We start from the raw sequence: 24,620 nt of genomic DNA, 5'->3' as shown, positions 1-24,620 counted from the left end.
TGTAACCCACAAAGCAGCTAACTTTGCCCACAGAGAAACAGGGTGAAGTATGTGAATCATATCAGGAGATTCTAAGGATAGGGGCTGTGCACAGTCAGGAGCTATTAGAAGCAGAGCAGCTGCCTGAGAAGGGCAGTGGAAGAACAAGAAGCAATAGAAATTACAAGCGTACAAGAAAAAACTACAACTGCCAACATAGTAAGATTACATGGGGACGTGAAGGACCAGTGTAATCAGGGTAACATATTGAGGGATGGAGCAAAGCAGCAGCAACATATTGTGGATCAGAGAGAGCCAGACAGAGAAGAAATAGTCCTCCCACAGGAAGGCGACCAAGTCATGGTAAGGGAGCCGGTTGAAAGGACAGTTTTCACTCCTAGGTGGTACTCGGGATGAGTAACTCCCGTATTGCTGCTCAGTCCCGGTAAGGCAGCAATGGAAACATTGGACTCAGTTTGCTCTCTGACAGAGCAAGGGATCAAGTGTACCCAGTAACAGTTGCATTGCAGAGAACCCAAGTGGCAAACACCGGCCGGCTGCATCAGACCTGACCACAGGAAACAGGAAGCAAAGACAGAGGACTCCAAGAGAGCACCTGAGTAAGCTGTGAATAGCATGCTAAAGTACAACGGTAACTGTAATGAGGGCTGGTTACTGAAGGCAGATGGTTAGTTGTATAGTGTAGAATAGAAAAACATTTGGGAAAAATAGACGGGAAGGGATCCGTGTTAAAGCAGAGAGATTAACTTCGATGGCAAGGCAGACCGAGAAAGAAAAGAAAATCCACTCAGAGTCTGAATGCTGTCACCCCAGCCTTTTTGGGGAGTGACTGCAAATGAGCTGGGCCCTTTCAGTGGTTGAACCAGCGACCGAATGGACAGTCCGGAGTGGAATGTGATGGGGTTAGGCCCATGCAGTCAGTCAAATAGAGACTACCCACCCTCTCCTGTACATAAATGGGAGTGCCTGTGAGTGAGATACGTTTACCTCACTATTGCCCTGATGCACCATCAATAACTCTTGGAGACGGGAGATGAATGATAGGCTTTTATTAGCTGCAAGAGACCATGATTAGCAGCAAGAGACCACCATACAACATCCTGGAGACTGAGGGGGGAGCAGTGCCTCCAACCGCTTTATACAGGGGTCTGTGGGAGGAGCCACAGGAGCAGTCAGCAGAGGGGCATGTCCAGACAGGTATATGTAGTTCACCACATGCCCCTATCCAGAGAGTGACCACTGATACCCACTACACACTTTTATCTATCAGAGAATGAAGGGGTGAAGTTAAAGAAAGTGTTTAAACTGCAATTGGCCAGCTGGAGAGGAAGCAACAAGCATACAAATGGCAAAGCGGTATTTTAAAGACTGATGGTCAATTTTCTGGAACAATCTCTGCTTAGAGTCTTGTAGATAGACATTAGTGATTATAGTGTTGATGTAGCACATAGGAAAATTGAGGAAGGGGTTCTAAAGTACAGGGCATTTTTACTCCCCTATTTGATTAGATCATCCTTAAGGTTTGGCCTTTCCTGGAACAAATTATTTTTGTCCAGCGGGGCTAAGAGGAGGAACTGTTAGGGCATATTCTGGAATTAGGGTAAATAGCAAATATTAACTTTGCTAACCAATCTTCAGACCTGAATGTGGATTAAAATGCAGCCCTGGACAATAGTTTCCTGGAGCTGTAGACATCAGTTAATTGAAAAACAAGATACTTCTGATTGAGTCCTGATGAAGGGTCTCGGCCCGAAACGTCGACTGTTTACTCTTTTCCATAAATGCTTCCTGGCTTGATGAGTTTCTCCAGCATTTTGTGTGAATTGCTTGGATTTTCAGCATCTGCAGATTTTCTCTTCTTAATACTGATTAACATTCATTTGAGATGTCTGGAGTGTGGGTGCAAAATTAAATGTAATTCAAAGGAGGCATTGAAGATACTTCTTAACTATACAATTATCCCTTGATCTTTAGAATATAAGATGTCATCTAATATGGGTTGAACAGACTTCTTCCTCTGGAGAGTGTCTCATTTTGTTGAATAAAACAAGTTTACATCCTCTACACTCAGTGTCTCTTGAGTGACTTAGAAACTGTTTAGGGATGGATTTATTACCCAGTCTGGAGTTTGGGTCAAGAGGAGATCATGAAATCTCTCTGACATGTCTTTATACAGCTCACCCAGGTGGGCACAGTATACATGAAGATCGTCATCTGATATTCTTTCTTTCTCTTCCAACTCAGAGAGGCTCGGAAATTGGAAAAAGTCGTGTTTGCCAATGTTGTACTTAATTAGGGTTAACTTGGACAGCAATGTAGTAACGACTGGTTTGAATTTAATAAGATTCACATTGTTTCCTTGCAATAGAAGATTTATTTAATTAAACTTCGCAAATGACTCTGACAAATAAGCAACATCATCCCTAATATTCTTGAGTTGATTTCTAAATGAAGCATTCCAGTCGTCAAGGAATTTTATCAGTTTCAAAAAGTGCATAAAAGCATCTCAGGCAGTTTCCTTTTGGGAACTATCTGATCTCTGTGTGCAACAACTAGCATTTAAACTTCTGCAATGCCTACAAAGCACTTCTCTGCCCTCCATTTGGAAAGTCTGATCATTACTGCATCTTGCTCCTGCCCGCCTACAGGCAGAAACTGAAACAAGAAGCAGCCAGAATGAAAACCATCCACTGGTGGTCCAACCAATCAGGCTCAACGTTACAAGACTGCTTTGATAGCATCACCTGGAAGGCATATCGAGCTGAGAACAATTCCCAATTCATGTAAGTGGTCACAAGCTTCACTTGGAAGTGAACTGAAGACATTGTTCCCCAAAAATTGGTCCAGGTCCACCCAAACCAGAAGCCTTGGACAAGAGATGCCACTACGATTTACGTAGACCAACTCTGCAACAATGACACATATGACAAGGACTGCACACCATAGCGGACTTCAAGAGGAAATGCACCAATACAGCCATCATTGCTGCCTTGCTCCCAGACAAGCTAAGTGTTTTTTATGCTCAATTCAAGACTGAACCCCCAAGGAGAGACGCCGACAAGACCTACTCTTTGGTCTTTTCTGAGGCTGAGGTACATAGAACATTTTCACGTGTCAACAGCCACAAGGCAGTGGGACCGGACTGCATCCCAGGGCGTGCCCTCAAAGTGTGTGCAGAACAGCTGGCTGGTGTGTTTATGGACATTTTTAATCTCTCTCTCTCCCAGTGAGTAGGACCTTCCTGTTTCAAATCATCCGTCATTGTCCCTATATCTAAGCAAACCAAGGTAGTGTGCATGAATGATTGGCGCCCTGTTGCACTCACCTCAAATGTTTTGAGAGGCAGGTTAAAGACTACATCTGCAACATGCTACAACCCACACTGGACCCCCTACAATTCACCTACTGTTTGAGTTATTTGGCCTGCTGACTATTGCAAAACTGGCTGAATCAGTTCTTCTCCTATAGAATGGGGACTTCCAGATTTAGCAACGAGCAGTGAAATGTTGCATGTAGCACGTAAATCATTGCTGCTTTGTTGTAAAGTGCTAGCAAACATGTTTACAGGCATTTTCCCTTTCTGAAAGTTTTCACAAAGTGACTGAAAATAAATCAGGTTGGTGTTAGCTTTATCGGAGTGCATGTATTCTCTTCAAATGCTCAAGGAGCCTGGATGGTTCCATTGCCTCGCTTGAAAAAGCTTTTTCACACAACCCATTGGCTGCTGATGAATGCATGGTGCTGGTATAAATCCACATTTGAAACGAAAGAGAAGATTGGTAGCTCGGGTTGGCTGCTTGCCTGTAGAGTCGTTCACCGAGCCAGGAGGTTAGGTCGCAAATGTTTCACGACTATTCTAGGAGACATCATGAGTGCACAGTGGAACGCTGTTTCCGCCGAGTGCTCGTGATTATGTTGGTCCGACTGGTGGGCTGTCGCACATCTCTGTTCATCGGTCATTGAGAGTGGGTTCCTCAGGCTTCCACAGCTCACCCCTCTGACTTGATGCTGCAGACCCACAGGTTCATAAATAGCATCCATATAGGAATCCATATTTCAGATCTGCTTCTGCCATTTCTGTGATGGATTAACACCATGGGCAATCGCCTATAGTCCAATTTTAAGTGTTGCAATCAATAAAGGGGAAATTTATGATGTCATCATAGCTCAGGCAAAGCCTGACTCTGCCTGAAGGTGCATAAAGTGGGGCAGAGATATCTCAGTGTGCCTTCGGCTAAAGAAAAGCAGTCAAAACCATTCAAAAATGCGGATTCTGAACTTTACCCTACTAAATGCCATACTCTAATTCACAGGAATTGTGTCACAACATGATTAGAGTATGGAAATTGTATTACCGAACACTTTACTACGGTAGTGAATGGCAATAGACCCAGAAATAACACAATTTCTTCAGTCCAGATTTCTCAAGATATGCCAATACAGAAGTGCCACATTGTTTTCCTACTACTATTACGTGCTTCGAACAAAGTCAAAGAGTACGGTGGGTTAGCAAGAGATAATGTGATCGTTTTAATTATGAGGCAGAAGATCAGAAGCTTAAAATATGTAACACGCACGAAATGCTGGAGGAACTCAGCAGGCCATGCAGCATCTACGGGGAAAAAAGTAGTCGACGTTTCGGGCAGAAAACCTTGGCTGTACTTTTTTTTCCACAGATGCTGCCTGGTCTGCTGAGTTCCTCCGGCATTTTGTGTGTGTGGCTCGGATTTCCAGCATCTGCAGATTTCCTCGTGTTTGTTCTTAAATTAAGATTGTGATTTGTCAGCAGCCCTTCGGCACCACATCGCTGAACGCGACCTTGCTCCCGGGGACTGACTCCAGGTTGATTTCGGGGTCACGTCACGCACACGTGACGTTACGTGACGCGCGGCGCACGGTTGGAAATCCGGCGGTTGGGCGCGCTCACGGGGCGTGACGTTGCGCGGGGAGCGGCTGTCGGGGAGGCGGGCGGAGTGTGTGTGATTGATGGGGCGGCAAGGCGGGGCCCGGGTGGCGCAGCCATTTTCCGGATGCGAGAGGTCTCACTGGTTCTCGGGAGCTCGACCGACTCGCAGACGGCCGTCGCGCAGAATGGAGGTAGGAACCCGACGCCCGAGATCCGCTGTCCGGCATCGATCGTGGTATCTGCTTGGCCGTTTTTTTTTGTTGTTGTTGTGTACTCCGGCCTGCGGGGAGGGTTGCTGAGATTCTTGCTGCGGCCGGGATTTTGATGCCGCCCGCCATAACATGGAGGCTCTGCTGCTTCTGTAAGATGGCGGCGGGTGACCGAGTTGCTTGATTATTAACTCGCCTGTTAGCGGTCTCGGCGCTGAACAGGAGCTGAGGTGTGGTGTGGTGGCTGATCCGCCGCCAAGCTAGATCTATGCACCTTTGATCTGGGGCCCGGTGTGGCGGGGCTCAATCTTGGCGGGAGGCTGATCCATTGCTCGGCGCCTGGCAGTCGGCTGCTCCCACAGGATCGCTGACCGGTTTTCACCTCCCCGTTTCAAGAGTGAAACGAAATTTACTAGTTGTCCCTAGGGCTGGAGCAGGAGAACAGATCGGAAATAACAGGTTGGCTTTCTTGGCCACATTGGGTACAGATTATATAAAATCGTGAGGCACCTGAATAAAAAAGATCGAAGAAAGATCAATCTGCAGTTATCATGACTTTAAGACCGTGGTTAGAAAGCAGGTGAGAAATATTTCAACCCGCCGATGGAAGGCTACTCGTAAAATGGCGACAGGAGGAAATGCTGCATTAAAAGTATTTGTGTACTCTCCAAGCCTTAGACCGCAGGCCGCAAACCAAATGCTTTGAGATGTTTTAACCTAGTGTTTTTTTAAGTTACTGGTAAATTTGGTCACCTTGCCTCGCAGTTGATCGATCATCTGAAGTTGTGGGTCCTTAATCTTTTACTTCATAGCAGTTTTTTTGAACTCGTAGTAGCTCTTGACTCGGTCGTTTTAATGTTATTCCGGTTTTTCTAGTAAATCATCAACGATCCCTGCTGGCCTGTTCTGATTTGCCTACATTTATTCACATTTCTTTAGAAAATGAGGCTTTTCTTGGCTTGTAACTGCTGACGAATTTCAGCCAGTCAGCGTGCTCCAGTTGAGAATTAGGTAGTGGAGAAGTGGATTTAGCTACCTTTCGAAAGTAAAATGTCAAACACAGATTAAAAAAAGGCCAACAGGAAACGGCTTTTATAAGAACCCAACTGTAAAGAAGCGGTATTGTCAATCGGTTTTATTATCTTGATACTGGCTTTTTTGATACCATTTTCTTAAGTTACACTTTTGATCCATTTGTACTTGTTTTCAACTGATCTGAGTACAATAGGTAAGATTTGTGCTGGTACAAGGTTGTGATTGCCTGAAGAACTGAGTGGTTTTCGACACTGTACTTAGGAAGAATGTGGTGGATTTGGAGGAATAATCTCTGCCTCCAAGGTTTGAATTTGAGGATGTATCTGGACATTTTGAATGTAGTTTAAGATTTTAAAGAGGAACCTATAGGTGGCTGAGAACCTTACATTGGTTTAGCAGTTCAGTGTGGCTAAAAATTGAATGTGAATAAAGTTAGAAAATATGCAGAGAACGGTAAAATAGTTATAAATTTTCACTTAATAAAGTGCATTTTCAATTATGTTTGGTACTGTAATTGAAATCAGTCAGGAAGAACAAACATGCACATGCCGATACACCTAAATATTAGAAAAGAGTACTGTATACAATACACCTTTACATGCTTGGTCATTTTATTTGGGTCAGCAATACAGAAGTAATTAAATTGCATAGCTACCGTATATTATGCCATTTTAATCTTGCTATTTTGTACTTATTTAGAGATGCCGTACGGAACAGGTCCTTCTGGCCCAACGAGCTACACCTTGCAACAACCCACTTATTTAAAACTAACCTAATTACAATATCTAATTTACATACTAACTGGCATGTCTTCGAACTGAGGGAGGAAACTAGAATACCCAGAGGAAACCAAAGTGATCAGGGGGGGCGAGCATACAAGTTCCTTACAGATAGTACCAGAATTGAAATTGCTGTAATAGTGTCACTGCTATGCTACTGTGCCACCCTTTTCACCATGAGTTGACCTTAATTTCTTAAACTTGTTTGTTTGGAAATGTACTGCTTTACACAGATTCTAACAAAGCTGCATTCTCTGGCAGTCATAAACTGTATAGCACTTACAAACTATGAATTTTGCTTTGTAGGGTCCAGAACCTAAAGAACCAGAGCAGATACGCAAGCTGTTCATTGGCGGATTGAGTTTTGAAACAAATGAAGATAGTTTAAGGAAGCACTTCGAGCAATGGGGACAACTAACAGATTGTGTGGTAAGATTTATTATCTCTTCTAGGTGCTTGAGGCTTTCTGATTTGTATAAAATTGCTGTTAGAATTTAAAAGTTTCTGTCAGTTCGTTAGATGTTTTATACTTGGTATTCATCTGTTGTTCATAGTTACATTGTATTTTTCAACATGAAATTTTAAGAAAAAGACTTTCCTTTTAGTTGCTTTTGTAATGTTATCTGAGCCAGGCTGCAGTGACACCCATTGAAATGCTGTTGAATCATTGCTGTCCTTATTGATAGTCTCAAAATAATATAACAATTTCTGTCAGTCTGGCATGCATTTTCTGCCAATTTCTTCTGTTCGTAATGGATTTTAAGTGTCATGATCTTGCTTACCCCAGTAAGAATATTTTTGCAATCCTGTTGTTTCTCTCATTTGCAACTTGAGTTGAAATTGTTAGCATAATTCTGCGCCTTAATCTCTAACCACAGGCAACAAGCGAATTTTATTTCCCTGCAATCTGTTACATTGATCGCCAGGGTTTGCTGGGATAATATTTATTTGTATTGAGTGTCTCATCTGACACATTTAACTTTTTCTACAGATGCTGTCTAAACTTAAGTATTTCTAGCAGTTTTTAAAGTCATTTCAGCTGTCCAGTATCTGCAGTTGCTTGATTTCATTGTCCCGTTGAATCTTGCGCCTTTCTGACATTTGAAGTGCTGCTTCCTTCTGTTGTGTAAATATCTATCTTCTTTGTTTCACAGGAGCAGGGAAATAATGAAAGGTCAATGAGCTATACTTACTGTCCTTTATCAAATCACGTTCCTTTTCTGATGAATTACTTTGTCTTTTTGTTTTTAGGTGATGAGGGAAGTGGCAACAAAACGTTCAAGGGGATTTGGGTTTGTGACCTATTCCAGTGTAACAGAAGTAGATGCTGCCATGTCTGCTCGACCACACAAGGTTGATGGTCGTGTTGTAGAACCAAAAAGAGCAGTATCAAGAGAGGCAAGTTTTATTATTTATGTAATCATAAGTAGTGCTTGATAATAAGAATAGAAAACTGAATTGTAACTTTATTTACAGGATTCTACAAAACCTGGTGCCCACTTAACAGTGAAGAAAATATTTCTTGGTGGTATCAAAGAAGATACTGAGGAGTATCATCTAAGAGATTACTTTGAGAAGTATGGCAAGATTGAAAATATTGAAGTTATGACGGATCGTGGCAGTGGAAAAAAACGAGGATTTGCTTTTGTCACATTTGATGATCACGATTCTGTTGACAAAATTGTTGGTGTGTAGCATTATGTTGAAATTTTGGTCTAAATTCAGGTGGGGGTGGTGGCTATGTATCTAATAGATTAGAAAATATACATATCTTGTATTACATGAACATTTTACTTGTCAAATGGCATTTCAGATTGGGGTTTATAGCATAGGAAGTGAAATGAATGTGTTTTGCCAGTAGGAGAGTCTGGGTGTTGATACTGGGACTGTGCTTTGGAGTAAGAGTGCAAGTAATTCAAATCTTTGAATAATATGTATAAGTGGCAAACTAGGTTTACATGCAGATGCAATAAATGTGAAGTTAGGCTGTTTGAGGAACAATGTTGTGGTGAGGCAGGCTGATAGAACATAGAAAACCTACAGCACAATACAGGCCCTTCAGCCCACAAAGTTGTGCCGAACAGCTTTAGCTGTTTGAAATGGGTGGGAAGCAGTAAAAGGAAGGCACTGATGAACATTCAAAATGATATGAAGGTGATAGGAAAGCAGATGAGGTGGTTTTAAAAGTTGGGATATATGGATTTTAATTGGGGCAGTGAATTTGTAATCCTTCACTAAATTGTACCTTGTTGAGTATAGTGTAGAATTCTAGGGACCACACTTTGATTCGGGTTAAGGTAGCATGATGGAGAAGTTGGGGTTGCTCTCAAGCAAAGTCAGTATATGAGAATAATACTACAGTATTCAAACATTTAGAGAGTTAAATGTTTCTGCTGGGAAATGGATAGGTAATTAGAGGTTGGTGCAAGATATAATGGGGTAATTCCATGTTCAGATTTGAAGTATTTGGAATGTACTGCTGGACATAGTGAAAGTGAATTCGTTGGAAATGGGTAAGAAGACATGGTATGAAGAATTGCTTTTCACATGGTTAGCTAGGAAAAATGGAGGGCACTAAGTTGCTAGTGCAGTGCATTGACACATTGTTGGTGGCATCCTGTGATAGTGGTTTGTATGTAGCATTTTCTTCTGTCAGGTTATGTAAAACAGGGTTTTCAATTAATGTGATCAGGTTTTCAATAATGATTTTAGAAAAATTTTCTTGTAATTTTAGTTCAAAAGTACCATACTGTGAATGGACACAACTGCGAAGTGAGGAAAGCACTTTCACGACAAGAGATGCAGGGTTTGGGCTCTCAGAGAGGTATGTGGAAAAAATAAAGAGAATTGTTGGTTGCAGTTGTAAACTGTAGATTCTTTAGATAACTTTCTGTTTAATTTCTAAGGACGGAGTTCAGGAGGCAGTGGTAACCCTGGTAACTTCATGAATCGCGGTGGAAATTATGGTGGTGGAAACGGAGGAAATTTTAATCGAGGCGGGAATTTTGGTGGCAGAGGTAAAATGTCTCATGGAAGGCATCACAGTTTTGAACTTGCACATAGGGTACAAGCAGATTCTTACTTAAGTGTTCATGCTGACCATAAGCCCTTTCTGCTCCATCCTCCCCAAACCCATCCACACTAGTCCAATTATCAGCCTGTTCCTTTCTATATGGTGACTCTCCAAATACTAACAAACTTTTGTGGGAGTAGCTGCATAACTTTTGGCTGCATCCAGATTTCAATCATTTTTAGTTTAAAGCTATCCAAACCCCTCTACCACTTAACCAGCCTTATTTCCTCTTTAAAGAATTACTGGACTTCTGTGGGGTAAGGGGAGAGGAAATGACAAGGTGTTTACTACTTTCTAACCTATCTGTCTTGTATAAGTTTTGTATATCTCTTGGGTTCCTCATGGCCTCTGCTCCATTAAAAACAGTTTCTCCACATATCTGAAGGATTCCATGCCTAACAACTCCTGGTATATCTGTTCCTTCTCTAATGCAATTGCATTCCATTTAGTGTGGTGACTAACACTGCTAAAGTACTCCAGATGTGACCTCAGGTATTATAGAGATGTGATATGATCTCAGTACTTTCATAGTTTAATCTTGGCTAATAAGAGGCATTCCCATGTTACTTAGTCTTTCTGTTGTCAACTTTTGTCATGAAGGTTTTCTGCTCTTCAGTATTCTGCATGGCCCACCCATCCCTGGTGGATCCTTATGTAGAAGTTATGTATTAAACTTGTGCTATTCAAAAAAAGTTGAGTAATTTAATTGTAGAATTTAATCCAAAATGCTCGAGGACATTGGACTCAGCATAGTAATTTTGTTTTGCTTAGTGCAGCCTTAAGAAATTTATCATGTATTTTATGTGCACCTGCTATGGACTGAAGTGAGAGCAGGTCTCTTGGGCCTAATATACTTAATTTTCTTGAACTATTGATTGTTAATAACACTACATCATAGGGCAAGGGGCCTGCACTCCCTGCAATCATCCTTGTATCCCTTAATTACCAAACTGGCTTCCCAAGTTGTTGGCTTCTTCCTATCATTAATGGAAAGTTGTTATTTGAAGGGAATTGGCTGGATGCAGAGGCTTGCTCCATCTGTACCAAGCTCTTGAAAAGGTTCTCTGTACAAGTGAATGGAGCCCCAATCTATTCTTTCAATTGTATTTAACTTTTGCCTAACCTTCTCCAAATTCATTTTTTTCCTTCAGTACCAGTGGATCATTTGTTAATTTTCCAAACCACTGGAGCTATTGAGGGTGTAGAAAATACAGTGCATAATTTCAAACATAGTAGCTGTATTAAGTATTCAAACATCCTAGTAGTGCAGATATTTGTTAGTGTTGGGTGGAAAGGTATAGAATGGAGTACACTGATATAATTTGAATTGTTCAGCTTATTGGACATTGATAAATTGTGTATATTATTCTGTACTTTATTGTTTGTGATATTGCTAAGTGTTTAAATGTTGCTGTAATGAAATTTCCCACACAAGATAATAAAGTAGTTATTTTTTTTGACTTTCCCTATAGGCATGGGAAATTTTGGAGGTGGCAGGGATGACTACGGAGGTGGAGGAAGTGGCGGATATAATGGATTTGGTGATGGTAAGTTGAGTTTTTAATACTGATACGGATTGATGTTTAAATTTCAAAATCTGACAGCATTCCATTAAGGGTTGATGTTTACTGTAAACTGTATTTTCAGTAGCAAAAACTGTCAAATTTGCATTTGAGTACAGAAAAGTTCTGAGATGATTCTGCTATCTCAAGCTGTGCTCTGTGGTCTCTGCCAGGTTTTGACCAGTTCAATTAACTTGGATGGCTAAGCATATTGCAGACATAAAAAGCAGGAATCTAGCTACTGTGCTGTATGTCTAGAGCCAGCCAGCCCTCTTTCCAATATGTTCACAATAATATATTGGTAATAACCAATGTGATGACCTTTTAGTTTTTTTGCAAAAACAAAGCAGGACCGGTTCACCAGCCAGTGCATTACAGATTTAGTCATTTGAAGGCTGTTGGCTCTTCTCAGAAGGTGGAGACAAGTTGCTTTCTTGACTACTGCCGAACTATGGTACAAGTTCTCCCACTTATTGTTGATCAGGGAATTTCAGGATTTATTTCCAATGTCGGTGGAGGAATGGCAATGTATTTCCAGCTCTGGATTGCAGGTGTCAGCATACCTATGTACTTCTACCCTTGACTGTCATGGTAGACAGAGTTCGTGCTCTTTTGGGGGGGGGGGGGGTGATGTGAGGAATCAACTGTCATTTATCAAAGAGACGGAGGGCAAATATAGTGATGCTTTATATTACTAATTCTATTTTGGTCTGTGTATGGGCAAGTGTTGAAATTTGAGGGTGATAAGTGACTGCCTGTTACCAATTAGCCAAATCCTATCTTGATGTATTGAAAAGACCCAGCAACATTGAAAATGGGAATCGAGTGAATGAACACACCACCACCACCACTTTGGGGGCATTGTGAATTGGGCAGTTAATAATATTCTTGCCAAAACTGCAAATATTCCTGTTCTAAAGGGGGGGGGGGGGTCAAGGAATGTTTGCACTTGACAGAAAGAATAAAGGTGTAGACTTTTCTAAATGGGGAGCAAATTCAGCACAGAGGGACTTGGGAATCATCGTGCAGTATTCCCTAAACATTAACTTACAGGTTGAGTTGGTAAGGAAGGCAAATAAAATGTAGGCATTCATTTCAGGTGGGCTAGAATATAGAAACAATGATATAATGCAGAGACTGTATATTGCATTGATCAAACCCCACTTGGAGTATTTTTGGTAGTTTTGGGCTCTTGTTTAAGGAAATATGTGCTGGCAATAGAAAGTGTCCAGAGAAGTTTCACAAGAATAATCCCAGGTATGAGCAGGTTACCATATGAAGAGCATTTGAAGGCTTTGGGCCTGTACTTGTTGTAAAGTATGGGGAGAAGGGTTGTAATTGAATCTTACTGAATATTGAAAGGCCTAGATAAGAGTGGATGTGGAGAGGATGTTTCCTATTGTGGGGAGTCCAGTACTGGAGGAGACAGCCCCAGAAGAGGGGGATGTCTTTATAACAGATGAGCAATTTCTTTAACCAGAGGGTGGTGAATGCAGAATAAATTATCACAGATGGCTGTGAAGGCCAAGTCATTGGATATATGTAAAGTGGAACTAATATTGATTATTAAGGGTATCAAAAGTTACAAGGAGTAGGCAGGTGAATGGGATTGCAAGGGATAAATCATCCATGATGGAATAGTAGAGCAGACCCGATGGGCCAAATGGCCTAGTTCTGCTTCTGTCTTATGAATATGCTTATTGCTGTTGGAAACATGTTTGATCCCAGGCAGATTCTCAAGACAACTTACATAGCCCAACCACATTTACTTTGAATATTTGTTTTGTAAGTAGAATTGTTTGTGAGTGTTTAGTTTCATTTGCAGTTAGAACATTTCTCCCACATCCAAAAAGATCTGTTCTGACATTGCTGCCTGCACATTTCCCTTGAATTTGCAGTTGAAAATATATTGCTAATCCTTCATCATTGTTGGATGAAACTCTTGGAATTCACTACTTAAGAGCACCATTGAAGTATCTTAGTACTGACTCTTGAAATCAGTGAGCTACCTTGCCCAAGCAAAATGTATACGCAGTTATACTTGAGATTGTGAGTAGATCTAAGCAGGGGTTCCCAGCCTTTTTTATGCTATGGAACCCTACCATTAATTGTTGGGTCTGGACCCAGATTGGGAACCCCTGATCTAGGTTTTTCATCTTTTTATTTTAAGGTTTCCTACTAGGCTAATGTGAGTACCTGACAGAACCATTTAATTTTATAAGAATAAAACTGAAGTACATGATGTTTTGTATTGATAAAGCATTCTTCACAGGGTCCCACATTGGCTTCCACCAGTTGCGCCTGGAAACTTAGACCATTTTTAGGTTTAATAATGATTCCAATTATTGGTGTTGAACAGGAATTAAAATCCTAATTTTGGCTGGGAAGGTGCTGAGGGCAGCTTTGGTGAGAGGATGTTTAAGTTCCTGAAGTTGTAGCCACTTGCTTAATTTGTGTTGGAACAAAAGATTGTTAGCTAGGCTGGGGAGAAAACCCAAGTTGGAAAGATGCTACAGAAAGCCTAGGTGAAGGAGAGCATCAGTTCTTGGGTTTTAATACAAATACCTAATGATGTTCTTCAGGTGGCAATTTTGGAGGTGGCCATGGTTACTCTGGTAGAGGAGGAGGATATGGCGGTGGTGGCCCAGGTTTTGGCAACCAAGGTGGTGGTGGTGGAGGAGGATATGGTGGTGGTGGCTATGACAACTACAATGAAGGTGGAAACTTTGGAGGTAAGAATTTTGACTGATAAAGATTAAAAGAGAGGATGCATTTAAGTGAACTAATGTCATCCTTTTGATTTTTCTTTTAGGTAATTTTGGTGGTGGTGGTGGTGGAGGTGGGAACTACAATGACTTTGGAAACTATCCTAACCAATCATCAAATTTTGGACCCATGAAGAATAGCAATTATGGGCGTAACTCTGGTCCCTATGGTGGTAAGAGTATATTAAAATTTTGAACATAGTCATAGGACAGGACAGTACACGCCAGCAACACATTCCATGCACCCAGTGCTCTATGTAAAGGAAGCTTCCTCTGACAAACTCTCAAAATCCTAAAGTTACGCTCCTTATATTTCCACCCCAGCAAAAATCTGGCTGTCCACTTAATCATTGCCCCATCTCGTATACTTCTTGCAAGTCTCCACATCCTCCTCTCCAAAGAGAGTCCTAGCTTGCTCAACTTATAAAACAAGTGTATATAATTAAAAGTAAGAAAAATTAATGCAAAAAAAAACCCCCGAAATAGTGTTCATGTGGTAATTGTCTGAAATCTGATGGCAGAGTGGAAGAAGCTGTTCCTGAAACGTGAGTGTCTTCAGGCTCCTGCACCATCTCAATGGTAGCAATGAGAAGAGAACACATGCTGGGTGATTTGTTGGGGAAGGGGTCCTTAAAGATTGTGTATTAGAGGTATCACCCTTTGTAACTATCCTGGATGCTGGGGTGGTTAGTGTCTGGAGCTGTCTGAATTTCCAACTTTCTGTAACTGTTTCTGATCATGTGGAGTAGCCCCTCCATACCAGAAGATGATACAACCAGTTAGAACGCTCTCCACAGTACATCTGAAGAAATTTGCAAGTGTCTTTGACATAACAAGTCTCATATGCCTAACAAAATATAGCCGCTGTTGAGCTGACTTTGTAATTGCATGAATTTCTTGAACCCAGGATATATCCTCAGATGTTTGACACCCCAGGAATTTGAAATAACTCACCTTTCCACTTCTGATACCCTGATTTCTTCCTTCCTGAAGTCAAGTCCACAAACAATTCCTTGCTTTTCTTTTTTCAGTCTTTTTATTGATTTTTTTTTAAAAAAAGTGTGTACAAACAGGAGGAGAATATCTCTGGTATATACAGTATATCAATAGCAGTACATACAGAAGGCAAAATAAACAATGTCAGAATCACACATACTGATCTACAAAGTATAAAATTGATACAAAATGTATAATTCTCGTTAATCACTTAATGAAGAAAGGAAGGACTAATAGAAATTTTTAAATAAAGAAGAGGGGGGGGAAAACTATTCTAAACAGGGAAATAAAGACTGGGCAGTCCATCCTGAGAGAAAAACCAAGAGAAGAGAGAGACTGATCAAATTGAAGGTTCTGAAAAAATAGCTGGAAGAGAATCCGTACAAAAATCAGATCATATGAAAATATTGAATAAAAGTTTGTCACATTTCTTCAAATTTAAAGGATATATCCAATGTCTGACTTATTTTCTCTAGACTTAAACAGGACGTGATAGAGGAAAGCCAATAAAAGGTTATAGGAGGGTTAGGGTTCTTCCATTTAAGTAAAATGGCTTAAATTCCTTGCTTTTCTGACATTGAGTCCAACAACCATTTATAGGCAAATTTATAGATGGCGTTTGTGCTGGTGTTGATAATGAGGAGGGAATGTGATTTCTGATCTGCACTGACTGGTTTGGTGAGGAAGTCAAAGATCCATTTGGAGGAGGAGGTACAGAGGGTATATATCTGAGGGTACAATTGTGTTGAATGCTCAACTGTAGTCAATAAACAGCAGCCCAATTACTATTACTATTGTCCTGGTGATCCAAGGGTGAGTGCAGAGTCAGTGAGGTTATATCTGCTGTAGACCCTATTCTGGCATAGGAAAATTGCGTCAGGTCCAAGTTCTTGCTTAGGCAGGAGTGGAGTCAAGTTACAACCACCCTCCCAAAGCACTTCATCACAGTAGATTTGAGTTCTACTGGGTGATAAGTTTTTGAGGCAGCTCACCTGCTCTACCTGGGCACAGATATGATTGTTGCCCTTTTGAAGCGTGTGGGAACCTCCAATTGCTGCATCCTTGGACACTCCTGCCAGTTTTCAGAGCCTTACTAGGTACACCAGCAGGGTCTGATTCCTTACGAGGGTTCACCCTCCTGAAAGATGTTCTGACATCAGCCTAAGATCACAGTGTTACCAGATGTTGCAGGGATTTGCAAGGATGTAGTTTTATTCTCCCTTACAAAGCATACATAACACGTGTTGAGCTGAACTGTTAGTGAAACCTCACAGCCATTCATAATGTTAGGTTTTGCTTTGTAGAAAGTAATGACCTGCAAACCATCTCAATCATTGGTTGAAATAGCTTTTTCACCTTTAGTTTTATTCTTAATAGATTATGTGAACATGTGGGGGAGAGTTGAGGGGACTTTGCTTTCCCCATTGGGGCAATTAAACCTGGCTATTTCACTATCTTTTCTAGTTACTGGAAATAGTTAATTCTATTCCAGACATATAAATAAGGGGTCACTATAGTTGCAGTTGAAAGTTTTTTTAAAAAGTTTGCAAATGTCACTGTTTAATGTGAGATCTTTTAACTTTCTTTTTAAGGTGGTTATGGCTCTGGTGGCGGTGGCAGCTATAGTAGAAGATACTGAACATTTTATCAAAAGTAAGCTTGAATACTAATTCCATCAAAGTGTAGTATCTGTAATGCACAGTGCAATAAATAACCATCTTGTCCTGTATCATTCAACAGGCAACAGTTCTTAGGAGAGGATGAGCCAGGAGTTGTCAGGAAAGCTGCAGGTTACTTTGAGACAGAATATCGACCAAGTTCATTGTAAAGGCTGCCCACAGGAAGAGCGATGGTCCAGTAGTCAGAAAAGTTACTGCAGCATTAACATAAACATTTTTTGTTCAGGACTGTTTCCTGTAGAGAGATTTGCAAAAAGTGCAGTCGTTTGTTATAATGTAGTTGCTGTTAGATGTAAATTCCTGAGTTTTTAAAACTTTGTTCCAGCAATGTCTTTATTTTCCTCATTTCCATAGCTGTTCAGCCATGTAATTTGTGGTAGCCAAATTGGGAATAAAAAGGATAAGAACTTTTTCACTAAATGATCTGTGTAGTCAGTTTTTCCTTGATTATAAATCAAGATAGGTACTCTTTTTAATTTCTAGCTATCTTAATACTGCAGGGGTTTACTGGAAATTTTAGCCTAAATAAATATCCAGTCCTCTAAAGTTAAAGGGAAGATGATATGTTACACTTAAAATGAATTTGAAATTCTTAAAGCTACTCGAGCTGTGAAAACTGCTATTGGTGTAATTTGTATAGAAGGCTAGTTTTGCTCTTTGGATTTGAAATACTTTATATGTGATGAATGTGACCTACTGGAAATTGCAGTATAAAATAAATTCAAAATATTTATGAAATGGGAGGTGTTGGTTGTATGGGCTGGTTACTCTTTCCACCATATTTGAATTGTAGGTGGAATGAAAGACCACATCAAGTTTTATTGGAAACAAATATGTGGTTTCTGAGATGCAAAATTCCTTTTGCAATTTGGATAGGGCCACGTTCTTAGATATATAAAACGTGGTTTTTGCTTAATGATGTGGGGAAATTCCTATTGAAGTGTGGGATACTGTCATCAGGTATTACTTTTGTAACAAATCTTGAGTGAGCGACGTTAAATGGCAAGAAACGCTTTTAGTTTAATTGTATTCAAGCTTGGTTGAATTTTGTGGTCTGTGAATGGTCCCTTAAAATAACTGATTCTATCCTACAACTTTTATTCTATCCGGGGTTGTGTGCAATAGTCCACAATATTGATAATGCTGGTAGTATTTGCACATTTATTTATGGGAATAATGAGTTTAAAAGTTGCCTTTGGATGGATTCTGATAGCATCATAAGCTGGCTTTCCACTACTTGATTTTGCTGTGTCATTTTCTTTTGATGGCAACTGTTTCTGCTTTGACACTGAATGTAAAACCAAGCAGTATTTCCAATTTAGATGAGAGTATCTTGTAATTTCTACTGTCTTATGGATTTGCCAGGTAGAGCTGACTATGTACTAAAACTTACAAATGTTCATATAGTATTGAGAGTGAACAGAAATGCATGCATTTTAAAGGTAATTAAAATTTAAAACTGTAAATAATAATTTCTAGAATTAGATTCCCAAGCTACAGGTGCAATTTATTGTAAGAGGACTGAAAAGGCTATGCATCTCTGCTGTCAACCCACATTAGTACAGTGAAGCATGGAGATCCACTAAGACAGGACCACTGCAGCCATATTGAATTTGGACAAGTCAGCATAATTAAAGAATGGCAAGGCAGGAACAAGAGCTACATCTCCAAGAGGAAGGAAAAGGAGAATGCGGTGCTGTTAGGCAACTTCGTTATCTTTGACTAGCTTGACCTTGAATGGCAGCTGAAGTGTGGAAGAAAGACTAGGAAGAGCCAACAACCTATGGAACCACTTCAGTAATAGCTACTAAAAGGGACAACAGGGCAGCATAAACACATGTAATAGAATTAGCAGGCAGACCTGAGGCAAGTGCTGATTGTAAGTAAGGTTTGATTTTTTTTAAAAAAACTGTTTAATAAATAGGTGAAATCCATCCTTTGGATTGAATCGAGAATAACTGATCTGCTTAATTTACAGATTGGCTAAGAAGTCATCTTCCATTTTTACTGTGACAAGTACAGTAATGCTCAGTTTCAAGAATGGTAAGATTGGTGAAACACGTAGTTTTAACTATGGTAATATTTTTCCAAAACAATAGCTCCCAGGATTGATTCATGATCCATTCGACAACCAGGTATGGTAATGAAACAATGTAATTGCATAATATTGGGCAAAGTCACACATGGCTCTAATTTCAGGCAGTTTTTATTCTCTAGGCCTTACAACATGTTGACAAAGCAGTACATTGTTGCTTAATTAACTTGCAAAGGTAGTTAGTAAATGTAGAACAAAGGAGAGATTCTTGGAGAAATTGCTTGTTATCACTGGATTTGATGCCTTCCAAAATTACACCTGCTTTTAATAAAGGTTTCTGACCCATGTCTCGTTAATGCTATTCTTCAATATTTGTACTTCACTCTTGAATAAACTTCAACTTCTAAAACAATAACTTGTAAAAAAAAAAAGTCGATACTAAGATTATTGTAGATATCGGAAAGAAATGTACAGAATTTTATATGTAAAACTGAATAGTTCAGGTGCAGTATTTTTCTATTTCTTGTATTGCAATGCTTTGCATAATTTTTCAGCCTCTAATTTTTATTATTTTACTCCAACTTGATGTAACAAATGGATGAAGGGTCTCAGCCCAAACCATTGACTGCATTTTCCTCCCATAGATGGTGCCCTACTGATGTTGAATACTACTATTGTGTTAAATTACTGCCTGAGGTTTTAAAACATTACAATATAATTGCTAGATCAGTCAAATCCCATCATATATTCAATCTCCCTAGTAAAACATTTGGTACATATTTGAGTAGATATTTGCAGTCTCAAAGCAAAATAAAACTCAACACGTTATATGCTATTGTATTCCAAGCAGAAGTGAGGTGGAACAACTAGTGGTGAGAGAATGGCTGGTATGCTGAAAATCCTACAAGTCATCAGTTCTGGGAGTTAATGACTAGAGCACTTTGGAATGCTGGGTTAAAAATATGTTCCAACAGACATATTTGGAGCTTCCTGGGGTTTTGCTGTTTTTAGTGATGGAGAAATACTGACCTGAAAATAACTGCCCTTCCCCTATGACCACTTCAGTCCTGGCTCTGGGAACATAGTTGGAGATTATTTCCAAAATATGGTGACTGTTAATGATGGGGATGAGCATTATTTGTATTGCGTCACTTGATCCTTTATTTGTACCACAACCAGTATTTTCTTATGTTATTACTGGTTTTCCCGTTTGAGAGTCTCACTAAGTATCAAGGGGGATGAGGTGTGAGCATAAGACAGCATTTTCAACCTAAGTAGACCAGCTTTTAATGCTGGCATTGATATGTCTGTATAGTTTTCTAAGTATGAACACCATAAGGTTGCACCTTTAATCGGCCTTACAACAATCACCTGAATGTTCTGTGGTGCTTTTATAGAATCATAAAGCACCACGGCAGAGAAACAGGCCCTTCACTCATTGAGTCCCATTGACCGACACCTGGACCATAGCCCTCCCACCTAGGTATCTGCCATGTCCACTGGCAACTCCATTGGAGTAGAGAAGTTCCCAGTCAGGTTTGCCTTAAACATAATCACCTTTTGACATGACCTAGTTTTAGCCTCTGTAGGCTGTATGCATTTACTCCATCTATACCCCTCAATTTTGTATGTCTCTATTAAATCTCTCATTCTCACAATCTCCAGGAAATTAATCACTTTTACCATCAGGTAGGAGATACAGAAGCCTGAGGGCACATACTCAGCGATTCAGGAATAGCTTCTCTACCATACAATTCCTAATGGACATCGAACCTGTGAACACTACCTCAATAGTTTTGATATGTATTCTGCTTTTGCACAATATGGATATACTGTAATTATTTCTATATTGTGTTGCATTGAACTGCTGCTGCTAAGTTAACAAATTTCACAACATATGCCATTGATAATGAAGCTGATTTGGAGATGAAGTTGTAACCTGTTCAACCTTTCCCTATAACAGCTTAAGTTGTAGCAGCATCCTTGTGAATTTTCTCCATACTCTTTCAATTTTATTAATATCTTATAGATAGGGTAACCAGAACTGTACACATTTCTCTCAAGTAGTGCCTCACCAATGTTTTGTACAACTTCAACATCCTGCCTCCAGTACTCAGTACTGTTTTATAAAGGCCAATGGGCCAAAAGCTCTCTTTACCCTCTCTATCTGTATCACTTCCAAGGAATTATGAATCTGTATTACCAGAAAGCTACAATGCTCAGTGCCTTACCATTCATAAGTCCTACCCTGTTATATCCTTCCAAAGTACAGTCACTATTCCTTTTAGCTTCTTCAAGATATCTAACACTTGAAATCTGCGAATCAGTTTTGGATATTTCACACTCCAGATCTTATAAATTGACATTATTGAATATTGCAAGTAGGAAAATGTAGGCAATACACTTGGTGCATGAGTTAATCCAGTCTCCCTGTTGCAAATGCTCGTGTGCATTTTTTTAAAACAAAAAATGTATCTCAAAGGCCATTTATTCATTCCTAGTCACCCCATGTGATGAATGTTAGAGGTTGGGATCTTAGGGTTTCAAATGATACTGATGAATATATTTGCAGTGGATGCAATTACAAGCAATCACGTTTTTTTGCCTTGTAGCCATCGAAAAGACTTCAGAGGGCAGAGGTAAGTCGCAGTGTATTCCCATTCTCTAATATGACACAATTTTAATTTTGCTTATCCAGTTAATGTTCTGGTCAATGATCTCAAATGGTGTCAGTGTGAACTCAGATGGAGTGCAATTAAATGACAAGGACCAGTGTGTGTGCGTGTCATTTAGCAACTTGTGCCTATGGATATCCTCTGCATAATTGAAGTGTTCCTGGTGATAAGTCATATTGTGTGACATGTTGCTGCTATTGAACTGTAAATACTATTAGGCTTAGAAAACTTGGGGAACATTTGGAATGATGACTACAACTACCTTCCTTTACAGCAAGTTTTCCCAACCATTTTTATGTCGTGGACCCTAGGTTGGGAACCCCTGGCTTTAGATCTTTATCCCAGCCCATGGAGAGCAAGTCCAAGCAAAATCTGCTTAGCATGCATATAGCTTTTAAACTGAGAGTTGACATACTGAGGAAAAGTCATTAGAATGAACCTAAGACCATTGGCCAAGCATCAAGCAGCAATACATTCCATAGCACTACACTAATAAAGCAAGTTATGCCAAAAATTTGCTCTCATTCTGATTTTTATTTACCTTTCACTAGAAAATAGAGCAAAATGCATGTTTCCCCTCCATAAAAGTAGTGTCAAGAATCGTTGCAACATTTGTTTGTTTCTCTGTTGCTCTCAACCCTCTACTATTCCCTAATCGACCAAATCCCACTCTAATCTGACAACCTTGACAACTTTTCAAAAATCAGGTTGCATGACAGGAAGACCTGGACTTTCACATCTGAATCGAAGGTCAATCAACTGAAGTGACTGAGTAAAATTGTAATTAAACTATATACGTCAAAGGTTTGAAATGAACTTCGGCCAACGCAACTACCACATGGCTAAATGTTATTGTAGCATGCTAATTGCACCTTTGTAATGTCAATAAATATATTGCTGGGTACACTATGAATATTTTGCTTTTACTACTGGAAGTTTATTTGCTGTTAGTGGTTTAAGTATTTTTGACTACTGCAAACCATTCCCTCCAGATGAAAGACAGCCTAACTAATTATCTCTGGGACATATGGTAAGATGCAAATATCATCCATCTCCATGGTGAGCAAATTGCCACAGTACGTTTTGGACACTCGGCAGTCATATTGAATTGAGTTATCTAAATGCTAAAGAAATAAAACGGATTCTGCTCCCTAAAGTTTGAATGCTTTTGGTAATTAAGAGGAACCATTTTAATAGCTAATTTCTGTATCTTCAATGCAATTTCTAATAGTTAATTGAATTAAAAGCATTTGTAAAACAGTCGTGACTAAGCCCGCTTACGGTGAAGAAAGGATCATCTTTCTCATATACATTTGTATGTGCGGCAAAAAATCAACAATTGTAGCAATAAAGAATTATATAAGTAAACCGGTTAAAGTATCGATTATGAAATACATGCCTAGATCCAAAACTACCATCGTGTATTTACAATGTACATACCATAAGTTACATTTTAAGTGAAGATCGTATCATTTTCAATGAAATTAAAGTAGCTATTTGTCAGTGTGTAATTCGTTATTTATGTCTTGTGTTTCACTAAGTATCACTTACCTTTATTTCTAAACTCTTACTGTCTAGTGACTAATTCCAAACGTTAGGATATCCTCAAGGCAACCTGCCAAAATCAGTAACGGTGGAAGATCATAATAAATATAGGTAGGGATTATGCAACCTGAATGAAAATTTGGCAAAAGATAGTCTGGTTTTATATCTAAAAAGCCACAGTGATAAATGAGGTTTGGTCAGAAGTTTTGCTCAAATTGGAGTCTTAACATACCAATGTTGTAGTTGATGAATGAACAAATTTATTTTAAAAGTATTTTGGAACAAATGGAAAGGGCATCTTATCCTATACAAAATTGCCTCCCTGAAAGGGCGGAACATTGTAAGTTTATAGCTACCGGCGGGCGTGTAATCTTCCAGGAAGATTATCTCAAGGGACGTTAAATACAGAAGTTGTCGAGGTTTTTTAAACAATCAACCGCAGTAAAATGGAGATGGAATGGATGGGGGGGAAATGGATGGTCGGAACAAAACGCTTTGCGTAAACAGCTATAATGCCTGGAGATAACACTGAAAAATTTGAAATGCTTAAATGTCGGCGTACTAAATTCTTGGAAAACCAGCACAACCTTAATAGGTTTAATTATGAATCCAGTGGGTTTATTCAAGAAAATGTTTTACATCGGCTGCCAGTAATGGAAATGGTGGCTCTAGTCTCATAAGATAATAAAGCAGCCTTGGCGATGAGGAAAAGCTGGGAACTGGGAGACAAATGATTAAGCACGTGTATCCAGACAGCTGCACTGCCATGTAAGGCCAGGAACGCCAGAAGGCCACTGCCCGGTCCCGCCTTGGTCGCGGTTATGGAAACAGTAGTTTTAAGTTAAACCCCACAAGTGGCGGGTTGAAATTTAGCGCCGACATCGTGGAATAGAAGCGGAGGTGGCAGCCCTGCTTGGTTTGCAGGATGATCAATTTGAGGCCCCGGCGGTGGGAACATTTACAGCCGCCAATACTTGCACCGAGTCCTGCCAGCGACTGGTAGGTCTCTGATATGTTTATGCCCCCTTCCAAACAAGTAATGGAGGGATTGCGATAACCTGTTTGAATGTGTTTGGTGGTACTAGGCCGCCCAGTTTTCGTAAGTACTATAACGAAAAGACAATAGTTTTCCGTAGATGCTGCCTGACACGCCAAGTTGCATTTTGTGTGTGTTGCTTTGTTTCCTTGAAATTGTTTTAGTCAGGGGCGGGTGTGGTTGTGGATAAGCTTCCACCACCTATTAAATGCTCCCAATGGGGTGCACTCAAGTAGCCTCCGAAAACCAAGCCCAGCTCTTGGCTTTCACGGGTGGTTTAGCTACTAAGCCCAGCGGAACCGTAACTAGCGCTTAAACAAGTCGC

The 24,620-nt window shown here is 40.0% G+C and overlaps 1 protein-coding gene across 7 annotated transcripts; it reads left to right on the top strand.

Moving 5' to 3' along the window:
- The first annotated feature begins 4,965 nt into the window (after positions 1-4,965).
- On the top strand, positions 4,966-23,220 carry hnrnpa3 (heterogeneous nuclear ribonucleoprotein A3). 7 transcript variants are annotated; one of them, XR_012099067.1, is made up of 13 exons: positions 4,966-5,097; positions 7,236-7,358; positions 8,181-8,327; positions 8,406-8,616; positions 9,664-9,753; positions 9,836-9,946; positions 11,475-11,549; positions 14,147-14,296; positions 14,377-14,502; positions 16,918-16,978; positions 18,983-19,047; positions 21,652-21,678; positions 22,707-23,220. XR_012099067.1 is itself a non-coding variant. In XM_073047141.1 (11 exons), the coding sequence occupies exons 1-10, from the start codon at positions 4,987-4,989 to the stop codon at positions 16,962-16,964; spliced, it is 1,191 nt and encodes a 396-aa protein (XP_072903242.1). In that variant the 5' UTR covers positions 4,966-4,986; the 3' UTR covers positions 16,965-16,978; positions 18,983-23,220. The 7 variants fall into 7 exon arrangements, 4 of the variants coding, with proteins under 4 accessions (XP_072903242.1, XP_072903241.1, XP_072903243.1 ...); XR_012099065.1 differs by having other exon boundaries at positions 21,652-23,220; XR_012099066.1 differs by having other exon boundaries at positions 18,983-21,678.
- Positions 23,221-24,620: the final 1,400 nt, after the last annotated feature.

This window comes from Hemitrygon akajei, chromosome 5 (genome assembly GCF_048418815.1).
Source record: "Hemitrygon akajei chromosome 5, sHemAka1.3, whole genome shotgun sequence".
Taxonomy (NCBI): Eukaryota; Metazoa; Chordata; class Chondrichthyes; order Myliobatiformes; family Dasyatidae; genus Hemitrygon; species Hemitrygon akajei.
The sequence above is the reverse complement of the archived record's forward strand: the minus strand, read 5'-3'. Positions and strand labels throughout refer to the sequence as shown.